General features: G+C 46.7%; 1 protein-coding gene across 1 annotated transcript in view; it reads left to right on the plus strand.

Annotated features, from left to right (window-relative positions):
* Window positions 1-17,293, plus strand: part of LOC115458729 (CD209 antigen-like protein C) — an 80,075-nt gene that overhangs the window by 38,163 nt on the left and 24,619 nt on the right. Inside the window, exons 6-7 of the mRNA XM_030188553.1 lie at window positions 7,794-7,945; window positions 13,336-13,442. Of these exons, the coding sequence (XP_030044413.1) occupies window positions 7,794-7,945; window positions 13,336-13,442 (259 nt within the window). The remainder of the gene's footprint in view (window positions 1-7,793; window positions 7,946-13,335; window positions 13,443-17,293) is intronic.

Raw genomic sequence — 17,293 nt, forward strand, 5'->3', positions numbered from 1 at the left:
GTTAGCCACCGTAGGTTGGTTTGAAGAGCATAAGGAGTGCTGCAAGGACCTTTCCATGGTCGATGAACCTTGTGTGACTCAGGGGTGAGAGCTGAAGAAGATAAAAAAGCTTTTTCATTTTAGAGTCACTACAGGCCAAAGAACAGCCAGGCTAGTGCTGACCGGCCCGTCAGGACCAGTAGCAATAGCACCCCAAAAACCTACCAGGTCTATCTGGCAGTTGTTGGTGGGCCTGGTGCCTTTCACTACTGTAACAGGAACGATAGTCAGAAGTGGTGAGGTTTCCTCCTGTCCCTGTATTCTACTGAGTTCAGTCCAAGTTTTTCCTCAGCTCCAGGAAAACCAAAGACCGGTTTGTAGTTGTATTTAAAGTCTTTTATACAACTTTTTTAAAATCAAGAGTCTCGTAAATTCTTCAGTATTTGAACCAAGTTACAGAAGTTCTGCTTTTCAACCCTTCAAGTTTTCAAGTTGGGCACATTAGGAATCCTCTCCCCTCATGTATTCACTTCTCACATTTCAAGCCCCCTCCCCCCCCCCCCCCCCCCCCCCCATTAACTAGGTCTCCTCCAGTCTATACAGCCAAAAGCCCCTCCTCAGGCTTCTCAGTCCAGCCCTTCAGGCAGTTTTACCAAAACAAACATAAGTCTTTCAATGCTTCTCAGTCCAAACAAAAAACGGAGCCCAAACAGTATTATAGACACTTGAGTAATTATTCATTGGGCTTTAGGCGGCACCAGCCACACAGCTGCCAAGTTACCCATTCCAGGAGGGAGACTTTTGGGCCCGTCCTGGTTGTAAACTTACAATTCCAAGGCAATGTAGTGTTTGTAGTCCATGATTCTACCCATTCACATCAAGGCTGCAGGTCCCACAGAGGGGCATAATCAAATGCGAACGCCCATCTCCATGGGCGCCTATCTCCAAGGATGGGTACGCGAAGGGGCGGGACAGACCATATTTTCGAAAAAGATGGGCGTCCATCTTTTGTTTCTATAATACGGTTGGTGCCAGGCAAATTCATCGGATTTGTGCGGATTTGAGCTGGGCGGTATCGTTTTTCAGCGATAATGGAAACCGAAGGCGCCCAGCTCAAAAATGAACAACTCCCAAGGCATTTGGTCGTGGGAGGGGCCAGGATTCGTAGTGCACTGGTCCCCCTCACATGCCAGGACACCAGCTGGGCACCCTAGGGGGCACTTGTAACAAGTAAAAAAAAAAGTAAAATACCTCCCAAGTCCATAGCTCCCTCACCTTGGGTGCTGAGCCCCCCCAAATCCCCCCCAAACCCACTCCCCACAACTCTACACCATTACCATAGCACTTATGGGTGAAGGGGGGCACCTAGATGTGGGTACAGTGGGTTTTGGGGGCGGTTTGGAGGGCTCCCATTTACCAGCACATGTAACAGGCGGGGGTGGGGGGTGGGCCTGGGTCAACCTGCCTGAAGTCCACTGCACCCACTAACAACTGCTCCAGGGACCTGCATACTGCTGTGATGGAGCTGGGTATGACATTTGAGGCTGGCATACAGGCTGGAAAAAAAGTTTTTAAAGTTCTTTTTTTTTGGTGGGAGGGGGTTAGTGACCACTGGGGGAGTCAGGAGAGGTCATCCCCGACTCCCTCCGGTGGTCATCTGGGCAGTTGGGGCACTTTTTGTGGACTTGTTCGTAAAAAAAAAAAAGGGTCCAAAAAAAGCAGGCCAAATTCTCGCTTCTGCCGCCCTTCATTTTTCCTTTATCGGCCGAGCGCGCCCATCTCTCCTCGGCCGATAAACACACCCCAGTCCCGCCTTCACCACGCCTCCGACATGCCCCCGTCAACTTTGTTCGTTCCCGCCACAGACTGCAGTTGGAGGCGCTGAAAATCGGCTTTCGATTATACCAATTTGGGCGACCATGAGAGAAAGGCGCCCATGTCCCGATTTGGGTCGAAATATGGGCGTCTTTCTCTTTCGAAAATAAGCTGGATAATGTACCAGGATGAGGTTGGCAGAAATTCCGGAGTGGCCTAAAGTCTCCCTCCTGGAACGGGGGTAACTCTGAACCTCAGCACCAGTAGTTTTAGTTTTTCTACTGAACCCCCACACTGCTTATTCCACAACTGAGATTTACCAGCTTCAGTTCATTCATTGTACAATGATTCTGAAATATCCCAATTCTTTGTTTAGGCTCTCAGCCCCTTGTTCACTGTAATCCAGTGGTTCCCAAACCTGATCCTGGAGGCATCCCAGCCAGTCAGGCTTTCAGGATATCCACAATGAATATTTATGAGAGAGAACTGCATGCAAATCTCTCTATGAATATTCATAGATATCCTGGACACCTGACTGGCTGGGGCGCCTCCAGGACCAGATTTGGGAACCACTGCCATACCCAGTCTTTGGGGCACAGCCAGCCAGTTGGATTTTCAGGATATCCACATTGCATATGCATGAGATACCAAGACGACCGTGCGTGCAAATCTATCTCATGCATATGCAATGTGGATATCCTGAAAATCCAACTGGCTGGCTGTGCCCCAAAGACTGGGTTGAGAAGCACTGGTTTAGCGCAGGGCCGCCAAGAGACTGGGCCAGGCCCGGGACAAGGCCGCCCCTGGGGCCCCACCACCTAAGGTCGCCAGGCCCCCCTCCACCACCAACAGGCTCTCTCTCTGCACCTCTGGGCCCTCTGCACTGACCTTAAGCCCTTCACCTTCGAAGGCGCAGCAAGCAGTGGCAGACCACTCCTTCCTTCTGTGTCCCGTCCTCACGGAAGTTACGTCAGGCGAGGGTGGGACACGGAAGGAAGGAGTGGTCTGCCGCTGCTTGCTGCGCTTTCGAAGGTGAGGCGCTTAAGTTCAATGCCAGGGAGTGATGGAGGGCGGGCGGGCAGGACTGCGGTGGCGGCACCGCCCCCCCCCCCCCCCCCGCCCCCGGAGGCCGAGGCCCAGGGAATTTTGTCCCCCCTGTCCCCCCCTCTCGGCGGCCCTGGTTTAGCGAGCCAGGGAAAGCACACCTCTGCCTGGGAAATTTCAAGCTAGAACTGCCTCCGTTTGGATATTGGTATCCCCTCCCCTTAGCTCTGTTCCAGCCCTTGATTTTTTTTGTTCTTATTCCAGGGGCTTTATTATAGGCTTTCTGAGTTTGACAGGAGGCTGGAAGAGGGAGGTAATCCCTTGGAGTGGAGGAGTAGCCTAATGGCTAGTGCAGTGGGCTGAGAAACCTGGAGAATTGAGTTGAATTCTAACTGCAGCTCCTTGTGACCTTGGGAAGTCACTTAACCCTCCATTGCCTCAGGTACAAAACTTAGACTGTGAGCTCATTAGGGACAGAGAAAGTACCTGCATATAATATATGGAAACCACAGATAGGCAGTATATCAGATCCCATTATATTGATCCTCACACTGTAGCTAATAACCTGAAAGAAGTTATTAAGACAGCCTACCCACCAGCACTTTTTAAACTTTATTTTATTTATCTACAATCCTAATGCACAAACTTCTCTCTCATTTTGTTTTACATTTCTTTCCCTTATTATATGATATAATTTACTAAGGGAGAGGAAGAGGTGGTGGATGGCACAGATGGGCAGTCTGGATATAAAATGAGTTTATCTTGTTGGGCAGAATGTACAGGTCTTTATCTGCCGTCGAAAGTGATCGCCGGCCATCTTCCGACACAAATCGGGAGATGGCCAGCGATTTCTTAAAAGCGGCGAAATCGGTATAATCAAAAGCAGCATTTTTTACAGCATCGCCACTTTCCTGCAGCATCGCCGGCGAAAGTTCAAGGGGGCGTGTCGGTAGATTAGCGAAGGCAGGACATGGGCGGGCATGGGCGCGGCTACCAGATGGCCGGCTTTCGCCGATAATGGGAAAAAAAGAGGCGTTAAGCAGTATTTCGCCGGCTTTACTTGGTCCTTTTATTTTCACGAACAAGCCTCAAAAAGGTGCCCCAACTGACCAGATGACCACTGCAGGGAATGGGGGATGACCTCCCCATACTCCCCCAGTGGTCACCAACCCCCTTCCATACTAAAAAAATAAAACTAAAAACCTTTTTTGCCAGCCTGTATGCCAGCCTCAAATGCCGTACCCACCTCCATGACAGCAGAATGTGTTGTATCTCCGACAGCCTTTCCCTGGTTGCGATGTGGCTCTCGGGTGAGTGTGACACCTTTTCTGTTAGGTGCCCTGCAGAGTCACATTAGCAATGCACTGTGGTGGGTATAGGGTACTGGGCTCTACTCCCATGGTGCTTTTCCCCCCCTGCCAACCAGGTCAGAGTGTGCCCTGTTTTGTTTCCTGTTGTAGTCCATGCGGTAGTGGCCATTTTTGTAAGCCAGTTTTAGTTCCCTTTCCTGTGTTACCCACGTTAGAGAACATAGTTCTTCCCTTGAATGGTGCTGAAAGAGGACATTGTACACCATTGTACCAGCTCTGACCTACTGCTAATCTTAGTACCAGGGGACTCTTTGCCAGTGGGGCACAACCTCTGATCTGCAGTTAACTGTGAGTAAACGTGCATATTTCAAGAAAGGACTTTTTCAGAGAGATTAGTCTTCAGGTGTCAACTGGTGTGCCAAAGTTATACAGCAGCAATAAGTCCTAGAAGCTGTATGTAGGTCCCTGGAGCAATTTTAGTGGGTGCAGTACATTTGTGGGTAGTGGGTTTGGGGGGGGTTGGGGGGCTCAGCTCCCAAAGTAAGGGAGCTATGCATGTGGGAGCTTTTCTGAAGTCCACTGCAGTGACCCCTAGGGTGGCTGTTTCGGCCACTGAGGTTTCCTTACATGAAGCTCAGTGCCGTGAAGTATAACCCTGGCACATCAAATCACCTGAAGTCTCTATTATTTTTTGAAGTCTCTTTTATTGAATGAATCACAGATAATTTACTCACAGATAGATGTTCAGAAATGTTGCTTCAGAATACAGAGACTTCTTAATCTGGAGGTTGTAGGAGGTAGGAATCTGAGGAGAGGTAGTTGTATTTCAGGGGGCAGAGAGGGTAGTTGAGCAGATAGAAATAGTCCAAATCTGGGTGACTGGAATGTGCGATATCTCATTTGGAGAGAGAGATTCTCAGGGTAAAAATCCAGGTTCTTTACAAGGAGTTCTCAGCAAGACTGAGCTATCTTGGCATGTCTCTGGTTAGATGGTATTGGAATGCCTTGTGGCTCAGAGGACAAAGGAGGGTTGGAGTTTTACACAGGCTCAGGGAGGAGCAGATGGAGGCTAATGGGAACAGAGCCTGCCATCGGGTAGCACGGGGTGGTCCTAGGGATAGGAGGGGAGGGTCATACCTGGCTGACCTCTCGGGACAGAGATAGTAAGGCTGAACAGGAAGTGGTAGCAGAAAGACAAAAGAACCAAGCTCGGCAGAGAGGGAAAGGAGATCTGGGCAGCCTCACTCTTGCACAACCAAGCAAGTGTGGTTGCACTGCCCGTGAACTACATTAACCACAGTGCCTTGCTCATATATCTTTACAATGAGAGACTGCCCAGCGAAACAGTAAAGGCATTACACACATTTTAGGATCACATTATGAACTAGTGCAAGGCTGTCAGGGGACAGAACAGTAGCTGGTTGGTGTCCTGGAATGTCAGGGGGGCCAGTGCACTAAAAATGTTGGCTCCTCCCACGGCCAAATGCCTTGAATTTGGCTGGGGTTTGAGATGGCCAACATAACTTTCCATTATCGCTGAAAAACAAACCGGCCATCTCAAACCTGGCGAACTCCACGGCATTTGGCCGGGCTAAACCGTATTATCGAAAAAAAAGATGGCCGGACATCTTTTTCGATAATACGGTTCCTGCCAGCTGTAGCGCTGCCGCCAACATAGATAGCCGGCGATCTATTTGGCCGGCGACGTTCGATTATGCCCCTCCACTTTAATCTTTGGGGTTCTACATGGAATATTGCTACTAATTGGGATTCCAGAATATTCAGAACTTTTAGTACAAGAACAGTCAGTGCTGGGCAGACTTCTATGGTCTACGCCCTGATGGTGACTGAGTAGAGAGGGATAGGCTTGAGTGTAAATTTTAAGGGGCTTCGATGTTAGCTTCAGAACTTAGTTACAAGAACAGTACTGGGCAGACTTCTATGGTCTGTGCCCTGAGAAAGGGAGGGACAAATCAAACTCTTGTATACATATAAAGTATCACATACCATGTAAAATGAGTTGATCTTGTTGGGCAGACTGGATGGACCATTCAGGTCTTTATCTGTCGTCATTTACTATGTTACTATCCAGCTTATTTTCGAAGGAGAAGGGCACCCATCTTCCGACACAAACCGGGAGATGGGCATCCTTCTCCTAAGGGCGCCCAAATCTGCATAATCGAAAGCCGATTTTCGCCGTCCTCAACTGCTTTCCATCACAGGGACAACCAAAGTTCATGGGGGTGTGTTGGCAGTGTACTGAAGGCGGGACGGGGCGTGGTTAAGAGATGGGCATCCTCGGCTGATAATGGAAAAAAGAAGGGCGTCCCTGACAAGCATTTGGCCAACTTTACTTGATCCCTTTTTGTTCACAACCAAGCCTCGAAAAGGTGCCCGAACTGACCAGATGACTACTGGAGGGAATCAGGGATGACCTCCCCTTACTCCCCCAGTGGTCACTAACCCCCTCCCACCCTAAAAAAAAAATTAAAATATTTTTTCCAGCCTCTATGCCAGCATCAAATATCATACCCAGTTCCATGACAGCAGTATGCAGGTCTCTGGAGCAGTTTTAGTGGGTACTGCAGTGCCCTTCAGGCAGGCGGACCCAGTCCCATCCCCCCTACCTATTACACTTGTGGTGGTAAATGGGAGCCCTCCAAAACCCACCCGAAACCCACTGTACCCATATCTAGGTGCCCCCTGTTACCCTTTAAGTGCTATGGTAGTGTTGTACAGTTGTAGGTAGTGGGTTTTGAGGGGCTCAGCACCCACGGTAAGGGAGCTTTGCACCTGGGATCAATTTGTGAAGTCCACTGCAGTGCCCCCTAGGGTGCCCAGTTGGTGTCCTGGCATGTGAGAGGGGACCAGTGCACTACGAACGCTGGCTCCTCCCATGACCAAAAGGCTTGAATTTGTACGTTTTTGAGATGGCCGTCCTCGGTTTCCATTATCGGCGAAAACCGAGGTCAGCCATCTCTAATGTCGACCTAAATGTCAAGATGGTCGACCTAAATATTGAGATTTGGGCATCCCCGACCGTATTATCGAAACAAAAGATGGACGCCCATCTTGTTTCGATAATACGGGATGCCCCGCCCCTTTGCCGGGGCGCCCTTAAAGAAGGGCGCCCAGGTTGATTATGCCCCTCCACATTACATATAAAGTATCGCAGACCATGTAAAATGAGTTTATCTTGTTGGGCTGACTGGATGGACCGTACAGGTCTTTATCTGCCGTCATTTACTATGTTTACTATGATAGGCCGTATGGTCCTTATCTGCCTTCATTTTTCTCTTTCTCTATCATTTGTCCTGTTGCAATCCAAACCGGCAGGACAGCGATGATAAAAAAAACTGCATCCTACCTTTCTCCCGCAACTTAGCTCCTGCTCTGAAAACCAAATCTAACAGAATGCTGGTTCTCAGTATGGGAGGAGTGAGGGGTCTCCTGTCCGGGTCCCCCCCCCAGTGATTTGAAATCTGTAACTGGGGCTTTTCATGCACACAGTATCAGCTTAGCGTGAAGTCCTGACGAGGATCTGCTCTTGGTGCTATGACTGGTTCTTGGAGAACCATGGCCTTCCTGCTTTGCCTCTGCTCTTCTTGCTGCCTGCATGACTCTGACATTTCGTCTCTTTCACAGAGCCTCCCAAGTGTCCTGACTCGGAGAAGTGGAATAAGTTCCAGAACAGCTGCTATTACTTCTCCTCCGGCACGAAGACTTGGCAGGATTCCAGAAGTTACTGTCTGAAAAACGAAGCAGACCTGGTTGTTGTCAACAACCAGACGGAACAGGTATGGTCAGTGATGGGCATCAGAGAGCTCCTGCCGATCAGGGCCAGGTACAGCCAGCCCCGGTCTGGCTCTCTGCCTAGGGGGTGTCGTGGTACTGCATTTGTAAGGAGAGCTGAAACTACAGATGCCACGGAACACTCCGAGGGTTGATGTAGCCCGGCCGTGAGTACTGCTGATTAGAGGAGGGATTTCTGTTGGTCTCACGTTCTTAAAGTCACGTAGTCCCATGTGCTTGTCGGTGTAGGTAAGGAAGGGGCAATTTCAAATCTCACTTAAATATCCTGACCAGGCTCCCCTCCCCAACCTGTTCCACGAACACATTCTCTCTAGGGAACAGTGGGGCAGCCTTAGACACAGACAGATCTTTAGACGAGAGACACACTAGAAAACTGAGTTCAATTCCCACTTCAGGCACAGGCATCTCCTTGTGACTCTGGGCAAGTCATTTAACCCTCCATTGCCCCATGTAAGCCGCATTGAGCCTGCCATGAGTGGGAAAGCGCAGGGTACAAATGTAACAAAAATAAAATAGATACTATTGGAGATTCTACATGGAATGTTGCTACTGTTCTGTTTCTGTGAGTGCAGGATGTCAGACTCACAGAAGCAGAAGGCTGCGCGGCCACATTGGTGATCTGCAAGGGCCGACTTCTACATGGAATGTTGCAACATTCCATGTAGAATCTCAAATAGTAGCAACAGTGGAGGAGTGGCCTAGTGGTTAGGGTGGTGGACTTTGGTCCTGAGGAACTGAGTTCGATTCCCACTTCAGGCACAGGCAGCTCCTTGTGACTCTGGGCAAGTCACTTAACCCTCCATTGCCCCATGTAAGCCGCATTGAGCCTGCCATGAGTGGGAAAGCGCAGGGTACAAATGTAACAAAAAAATAAAAAGTACAGGTTATACTGATTATGGTTGGGGGAAAATAGCATAGCATAGGTGGTTGAGAACAAGTGCCGGCCTTTGGGAGGGATGATCTGGATGTCTCCCCAGGCATCACCCACTGGGCTGGTCCAGAATAGAGGTGAAAAATGCAGAACAAGTAGGGAGCCTGGGACCCCCAGGTCAATGAGGAGCGGAAGGGAGGTTGAGCCCCACCAGCTGATGTAGGAGGACCAAACCCATAATCTCCAGCCTTACTTCCAAGCAGTGGCCCTCCCCAGTCTGCTTCCTATGGCTCGAGAAGTGAAACAAGTGCCCCCAGAAAACACCACTGGAGAAGACCGTACTGTTTGGGTTGTAGCTGCTGCCGCTGTCTGTCCTGAAGCCGCCTCTGATCTGTCATCTGCAGCCAAAATCTAGAGGCAATGAAATGGGGGCAGTGCTTGAGGGTTTTTCTTTAAGCTTGTACAGACTCATTTAGTATTTAAAGAGCTGATACCCTCTTTAAAGAATACAATAATTGTAGCCCACGTTTTATACAGAGGTCTTTTCCTGAGGGGACACAGCTGTCTTGTTGGGCCTCCCAGGCTGCCTGCTATTTACCCCAAATCAATCACCAGGCAGCACAAATGCTCCACGGTTTCAGCCCGTAAACGAAAACTAAATATTTATAGAAAATGTATGGCAAAAAACTCTATTCTCAGCAAGGTTTCAAGCAGGACCTTCCAATTTCTTCACTATTCCCAATCTTGAACATCAACATTCCACATCTGACTCTTTAGGCTTCTTTAAAAGAATTATCCGACGGTGCAACAAGGATTCTCCCTTCCCAACAGAATCCAGTTGACTCGTTACTCAAAGCTCAGACATTTCTTCATCTCTCCAGCCCTTCCAAGCTCACACTTTCATTCCTCGGCTCCTTAACCAGGGAATAACAGTGCATTTATTTATTTATTGGAGTTTATCGCCCTCCTTTATGTTATCCCGGGGTGGGGGATAACAATTGCTCTGTTAGAAAAAGTAAACCAGTATTTTACTCTTCAACGCATCGTATTGAGGACATGGCTCAGTCTCAAACTCTCCATTCCAATTACATTTGACATACCCTTCCATTGTTTTTTCCTGTTTTATATGAAATATATGTCATTTCTTATTAAACCCAATTTAATTCCTACCTCCTAGTAAGCTGTTCATGAGCCATGTCTGTTTTAATCATTCCCACAATAAGTAATTCCCTAATCCCTTATTTATCCTGTTTGTCTCGAATAGCTCATAAGTTCTGTCGAGTAGGGGCTGTCTTATACGTGTTCAGTGTACATCGTTGTGTACGTCTAATAGCGCTACAAAAATGATAAGCACTAGTAGTAGGAGGTATGTTTATTGGATTTTTGAGATGCTGTATTTCTACTACGGGGCTCATTTTCGAAACCGAAAAACATCCAGAAAATGGCACAAAGGGCAGATGGATGTTTTCCTTGCAAAAATGTCTAAACTGCTATTTTCAAAACACATTTTTTTAGACATTTTTCTATGCAGTCCATCTGCAGTGCGTCCAAATCACAGGAGGGCATGTCAAGGCGTGTTTGGAGGCGGGATTTGGGCGTTCCTAACACTTGGACATTTTTCTGCCATAATGGAACAAAGCAAAAACGTCCAAGGCTGTAACTTAGATGTTTTGGGCTAGACCTGTTTTAATAAGTCATAAAACGGTGCCCCAACTGAGAACTGGAGAGGATAAGGCATGACCCCCCTTACTCCCCCAGTGGTCACTGACTGACTCCCCACCTTCCCCCCAAAGATGTGAAAGAAACAGTACATACCAGGTTCTGTCACAGCTTCAGATGTTATGGCCCACGGGCGTAGCCAGACTTTGGCGGGAGGGGGATCCATAGCCCGAGGTGAGGGGGCACATTTTAGCCCCCCCCCCCCCGACGTCAACGCCACTACCACCACTACCAACTTTGACGACCCCTGCCAACGACCCTCTCGACCCCCCTCCTGCCGCCAACCCTCCCCTGCCACCGCCTACCTTTGCTGGCGGGAGACCCCAATCCCCACCAGCCGAGGTTCTCTCCTTCCTGCGCAAGGCTTCGTTCTGTTTCTGACATGTGCAGGACATCAGACTCACAGAAACAGAACAAAGCCTTGTGCGGGGAGTGGGGTCCCCCGCCAGCAAAGGTAGCCCACGGCGATGGCGGGGGAGGGTTGTCGGCGGGAGGGGAGGTCGAGAGGGTTGTCGGCAGGGGGGTCCAGGGCCAAATCTACGGGGGCCCAGGCCCCTGTGGCCCCACATAGCTATGCCACTGTTATGGTCATTCCTATTAGAGCAGCAAGCAAGTCCCTGGAGTAGCCTAGTGGTCAGTGCAGTGCATTGTGGAGAAGGGGACCCAGGCCCATAGCCCATTCTAACTGGTGGAAAGTGTGAGCCCTCCAAAACTCACCAAAAACCCACTTTACTCACAAATAGATGACACTTGCAAGCATAAGGGTTATTGCAATGGCTGCTTTTAACTCCTAACCCCTATTCACTGGTTCAGTACCCATGTTTCATCATTCCCACTTTAAATAATTCTCTTATCCCTTATACGTCCTGTTTGTCCTGATTAGATTATAAGCTCTGTTGAGCAGGGACTGTCTCTTCATGTTCAAGTGTACAGCGCTGCGTACGTCTAGTAGCGCTATAGAAATGATAAGTAGTAGTAGTAGTCTTTGGGATTCCGGAATCTTGCTACCCTTTGTCCTTATCTCTTATTTGTCCTGTTTGTTTGTCCTAATTAGATTGTAAGCTCTGTTGATCAGGGACTGTCTCTTCATGTTCAAGTGTACAGCGCTGCGTACGTCTAGTAGCGCTATAGAAATGATAAGTAGTAGTAGTAGTCTTTGGGATTCCGGAATCTTGCTACCCTTTGTCCTTATCCCTTATTTGTCCTGTTTGTCTGTCCTAATTAGATTGTAAGCTCTGTGGAGCAGGGACTGTCTCTTCATGTTCAAGTGTACAGCGCTGCGTACGTCTAGTAGTGCTATAGAAATGATAAGTAGTTGTAGTAGTGGTGTACAAAAACCCACCAGAAACCTTCTGTACCCGTTTTTGGTGGGTTTTTGAGGGCTCACCATACAATATAAGGGGGTAACAGTGACCTTTTATGTGAAGCCCCACTGCTTTGCAGGGATGTCTGTGTGGCCTGTCTATAAGAATTCTGGCATTCCTTATGCTGTTTCTTATTATTTTCAGTCGGTTCCTTCTTCCGTTTTCTGAAAGATTTTCTTTTAGCTCTAATAGCTTCCTTTACCTCACTTTTTAAACCACACCAGCTGACGTTTGGTCTTCCTCCCTCCTTTCTTAATACATGGAATATCGTATTCCACTTTTATGCAACTTGTTGTTGAATAATAGTGGGATACAGAAAGCATAAATAAATAAATAAATAAAATATTTTATGCTCTTGCATCAATTCTCAAAGATATTCAGAGTTTGCCATAAAATGAAAAATTGTTAGAATAACAACAGACAATGGTTCCAACTTTGTGAAAGCCTTAACATTAAGAACATAGGAATAGCCATACTGGGTCAGAACAATGGTCCATCTAGCCCAGTATCCTATTTCCAACAGTGGCCAAGCCAGATCACAAGTACCTGGCAGAAACCCAAATAGTAGCTCCATTTCTTGCTACAAATCCCAGGGCAAGCAGTGACTTCCCCATGTCCGTCTCAACAACAGACTATGGACTTTTCCTCTAGGAACTTGTCCAAACCCAGATACTCTAACCGCTGTTACTACATCCTCCGATAACGCACGTTACCAACTCTAGCTGTGAATTTGGAGGGTGAAGTGACTTGCCAAATGTCACTAGGATTGTCAGTAGGATTTGAGCCCTGGATTCCCTGGGTCTGCCTCTCCCCCGTAGCAATCTAGGACAGATGGGTGACGAAACCTTGCGTGCATCATCGCCTAACTAATCCAAACCAAGGACTGGGGGTTACGGGGAACCCATTGATGACTTTTTCCCAGGACACGACATATTCCTTTAGTGCTGGCTCTGGGTGAAGCAACACTTGTGGGAATCAGAGAGTGGAAGAAGTTCTGCTCTGCTTCCTCTCTGAGGAATTAGGGAGGCGCATTTTGGAAACGACTCAACTTAACTAAAGCCTGCCCACATGATTCTTACCGACGATTGTTATACATTGACCATGTTTCCCATTATTCTTATTGCTATCCCATATCTATTCCTCTCCATCTTCCTACGCCTACCTCCTAACGCTCATTTCCTTCTGCATCCAACTCCTCCTATGTTCAATTTACTTATCCGTTAGCCACATTAATATTACGTTTACTACAAATTGTATATTCTTTTTACGACTTTGTAATTCTCTTTTTTTATTGTTACTATGTAAGTCGCATTGAGCCTGCCATGTGTGGGAACGCATGGGGTACAAATGTAATAAATAATCTAGGTGTAACATGCTATCTCTGATTCTAGTGTATGTTTTTTTCTCCCTCTTCTGTTAGGATTATATCAACCGTGCAATTGGACAAACACGAAGCTGGATTGGTCTTCATGACACGCTGAAGGAAGGAGAATGGATATGGGTTGACAACTCTTCTTTAACATTTACGTAAGTAGAACAGAGCAGGACTCTAAAACTGAGAAAGTAACCAACCTGCCCTGCCTGGCTGCCTTTCAGGTCCAAATCATGATTGCCTGTGGCCTATCAGTTGAGCCCGTGTGAGGTTCCCCCACCCGCTGCCTTTTCAAATTCCGCTATATCTTTTTTGAGATACGGCGACCAGAACTGAACGCAATACTCAAACTCTTATAAAAGGAAAACCAGCCAGACAAATGCTATGATAATCTAGAATTAACATCGTTCAATCCCCAGTCATCCCCCATTCCCACCCCACACACTTGATAAGCTACTCTATTAATGTACTGGATGCTATTAAAGTCTCACTCAGAGGTTGAAAAGGTGCCAAAATCTCTCCCAAGTTTCCTGAAAGTGGCTGCCAGCAGAAGCTTCGAAATTATGAACCTCTTGGCATTCCAATCTCATTTGCGTAATAAGCATCATTCGCCAGCACTGTATCGTTGGCCCCACGTTCTGTATTCAGCAGAGCAATATCGATTTCAATCCCAAAAGCACTGCTAAGTGCAGAAACCTTCTACCATCCCTTTCTTAGTAATTCCTAGCATCCTGTTTGCTTTTTTGGCCACCGCCACACACTGGGCAGAAGATTTCAGTGTATGGTCTACAACAACACCTAGATCTGTTTCTTGGGTGATGACCCCCAAGGTGGACCCTAAAATCAGGTAACTATGATTCAGATTATTCTTCCCAATCCGCATCACTTTGCATTTGCCCACACTAAATTTCATCTGCCATTTGGATGCCCAGTCTTCCAGTTTCCTAAAGTCTTCCAGCAATTTTTCACAATCCACGTGCTTTTTTACAACTTTGAATAGTTTTCTGTCATTTGCAAATGTAATCATCTCACTCGTAGTTTCAATTTCCAGATCATTTATAAATATGTTAACTAGCACCAGTCCCAGTACAGATCCCTACGGCACTCCATTATTCACCCTTCCCCACTAGGAAAATGGCCATTTAACCCTACCCTCTGTTTTCTATCCAGTAACCAATTCCTAATCTATAAAAGAACATTGCCTTCTATCCCATGACTCTCTAATTTCTCATGAGGAACGATATCAAAATCTTTCTGAAAATCTAGATACACTACATCAATCAGCTCACCTTTATCCACATGTTTATTCACGCCTTCAAAGAAATGAAGCAAATTGGGCCCGATTCTCGGATCCAAGATGGCGCTCTGAACGCACGCACCTGTAGTGGCTCCGAGTGTTTGTTGCAGACTGCTGTTTCTTCCGAGACCCACGATTCCTCGTTTTCAATGGGGAAGCGAAGGGGGAAGGTAAAGGAGGTCCCCTCGACTCCTGGACCATCATCGGGTTTGAGACAGTCTACTCTGCAATTTCCCACGGCGCTACCGGGTCCTCTCTGCACATCGACTCCCTCTGTGAACGCCGACGTATTGACGTCGATGAGAAGCGGAGATGGGGCTTCTCTGAGCCCCGTGGAACGCAGGGCTCCACCACAACCGGGGAGTGAGTTATTTTCAGCAGCCCGAGCAGAAACGGACACCGGAGTGTTGAATCCGCAACTGCTAGAGGGGAGGACTGTTGTCAATCGGACTGGGACACAGGACCAGGCGTTTTCGGCCGATTTGGCCCTAAAGGTACTACCACAATATATTGTGAATAAGTTATCACGTACTGAGCCCCCGTCCCACACCTCGGTACCAGCAGGTGGAATAATTAAACCCTTAAATGTGACGCTTGAGTCACTTTGGGATATGGTCTATGACACTCACTCCTCCATGCAAAAAATGTTACAAGAAAATACTAATGATATTAGAATTCTTTCTGAAGCCGTTCTGATACAGGCACAAGTGACTGCGCAGCAGTCCTGTAAGATTGAAAGTTTGGACACTAAAATTCAAGAAATGGGGACTGTGGAATCCGTTATGGTTAAAGATAGTAATTTCCTACATAAACGGTTAGAATACCTAGAAAATCAAGCTCGTAGACTTAACCTTCGGTTCCTTAACTTCCCCAAATCCCCTTTAATTTCCCCAATGGACATGGTGAAAAAATATATGACGGATTTACTGGGAATGGATAAAGACTCATTGCCTCCTATAACTCGGGCTTATTATATCTGGAATACTAAGGGAACCATGGGAGAACTCCCTATACGAGGGACGGAGGCAGGAATGAATCTCACTTCCTTCCTGGAAAGCTCTTTGGAAGTAATCACCCACAGGACGACTATGCTGGTCACTTTTGTGTTGGAACCAGACCGGAATGCAGTACTAAGGCTTTCCCTGAGACACTTAGATAGCTTGTTTATGGGTTCCAAGGTTAGGATTTTTCCAGATCTATCTAGGCCAACACAAATGAGACGCAGGGCCTTTTTGGAACTGCGACCCAGAGTTGAGACCATTAAAGCAAACTTTGTATTACGTTTTCCTTGTATCTGCAATGTAATGTTTGAAGGTAAACAGTTTCAATTTGTGGACCCTAAACAGCTTAAAGATTTCCTAGATGCTAGAGGTGAAGTGAATGTTATATGCCCTCCCATACAACAGGCTGGAGTATGAACAGAGAGGTAGCAATTGCGTTACTAATTTAACACTTTTTGTTAAAAAATTTCCTATCTTGGAACCAATTTCTTTCTTTTATGTGGACAGAAAAAATGTTCTCATTGTTTCCTTTTGTGTTAATTGAAATGTTTTTCCGTTTATGGATTGAAATGTGAATTGCATGGTCACATTGTACTGTGTATCATTGAAAATATTAATAAAATTTAAAAAAAAAAAAAAAAAAAAGAAATGAAGCAAATTGGTGAGGCACGACTTCCTCGGCTGAACCAGTGCTGACTCTGTCCCATTAAACCATGTTGATCTATGAGTTCCATAATTTTATTCTTTATAATAGTTTCCACTATTTTGCCCGGCCCTGAATTCAGGTTTACCGATCTATAATTTTCTGGATCACCCCTGGAACCCTTTGTAAAAATCAGTGTTACATTAGCCACCCTCCAATCTTCAGGTACTACGGACAGTTTTAATGACAGGTTACAGATCACTAACAGCAGATCAGCAATTTTATGTTTGAGGTCTTTCAGCCATCCAGTCCCACCGATTTGTTGATTCGACTCAGTATGTCTTCTAGGTTCACCAAGATTCCTTTCCGTTCCTCCACATCGTCACCCTTGAAAACCATTTCCGGTACAGGCAGATCTCTGACATCTTCTTCCGTAAAGACAGAAGCAAAAAATTCATTCAGTTCCTGCGAAATGGCCTTGTCCTCCATGAACACCCTTTTTGCTCCTTCATTATCTAATGGTCCCATGGATTCCTTCACAGGTTTTCTGCTTCTGATGTACCTGAAAAAGTTGTTACTATGAGTTTTAGCCTCTGCAGCAAGTTTCTCTTCATATTCTCTTTTAGACTTCTTTATTAATGCTTTGCATCTGACTTGCCAGTACTTATGTTGCTTCTTATTTTCTTCATTTGGGTCCTTTTTCCATTCTTTGAAGGATGTTCTTTTGGCTCTAATAGCCTCTTTTACTTCACCTTTTAACCATGCTGGCAGTTGTTTGCTTGTCTTCCCAGCTTTGTAAATACTGGAATACATCTGATCTGGGCTTCCAAGATGGTATTTGTTAAACAACATCCATGTCTGATTTTAAAGTAGTAACCTTTGCAGCTGATCCTGTTAGCTTCTCTCTAATAGTCACCCTTTTGAAAATAAAATGCTGCTATAGATTTCCATAGTGACTTCACTCCAGATATCAGCTCAAATTTGATCGTTATGATCACTGTTTCCTAACAAATCCAACACCGTTACCTCTCGTACCATGCCCTGCATTCCACTAAGGACAAGATC

The sequence above is a fragment of the Microcaecilia unicolor genome, unplaced genomic scaffold, assembly GCF_901765095.1.
Source record: "Microcaecilia unicolor unplaced genomic scaffold, aMicUni1.1, whole genome shotgun sequence".
Classification (NCBI taxonomy): Eukaryota; Metazoa; Chordata; class Amphibia; order Gymnophiona; family Siphonopidae; genus Microcaecilia; species Microcaecilia unicolor.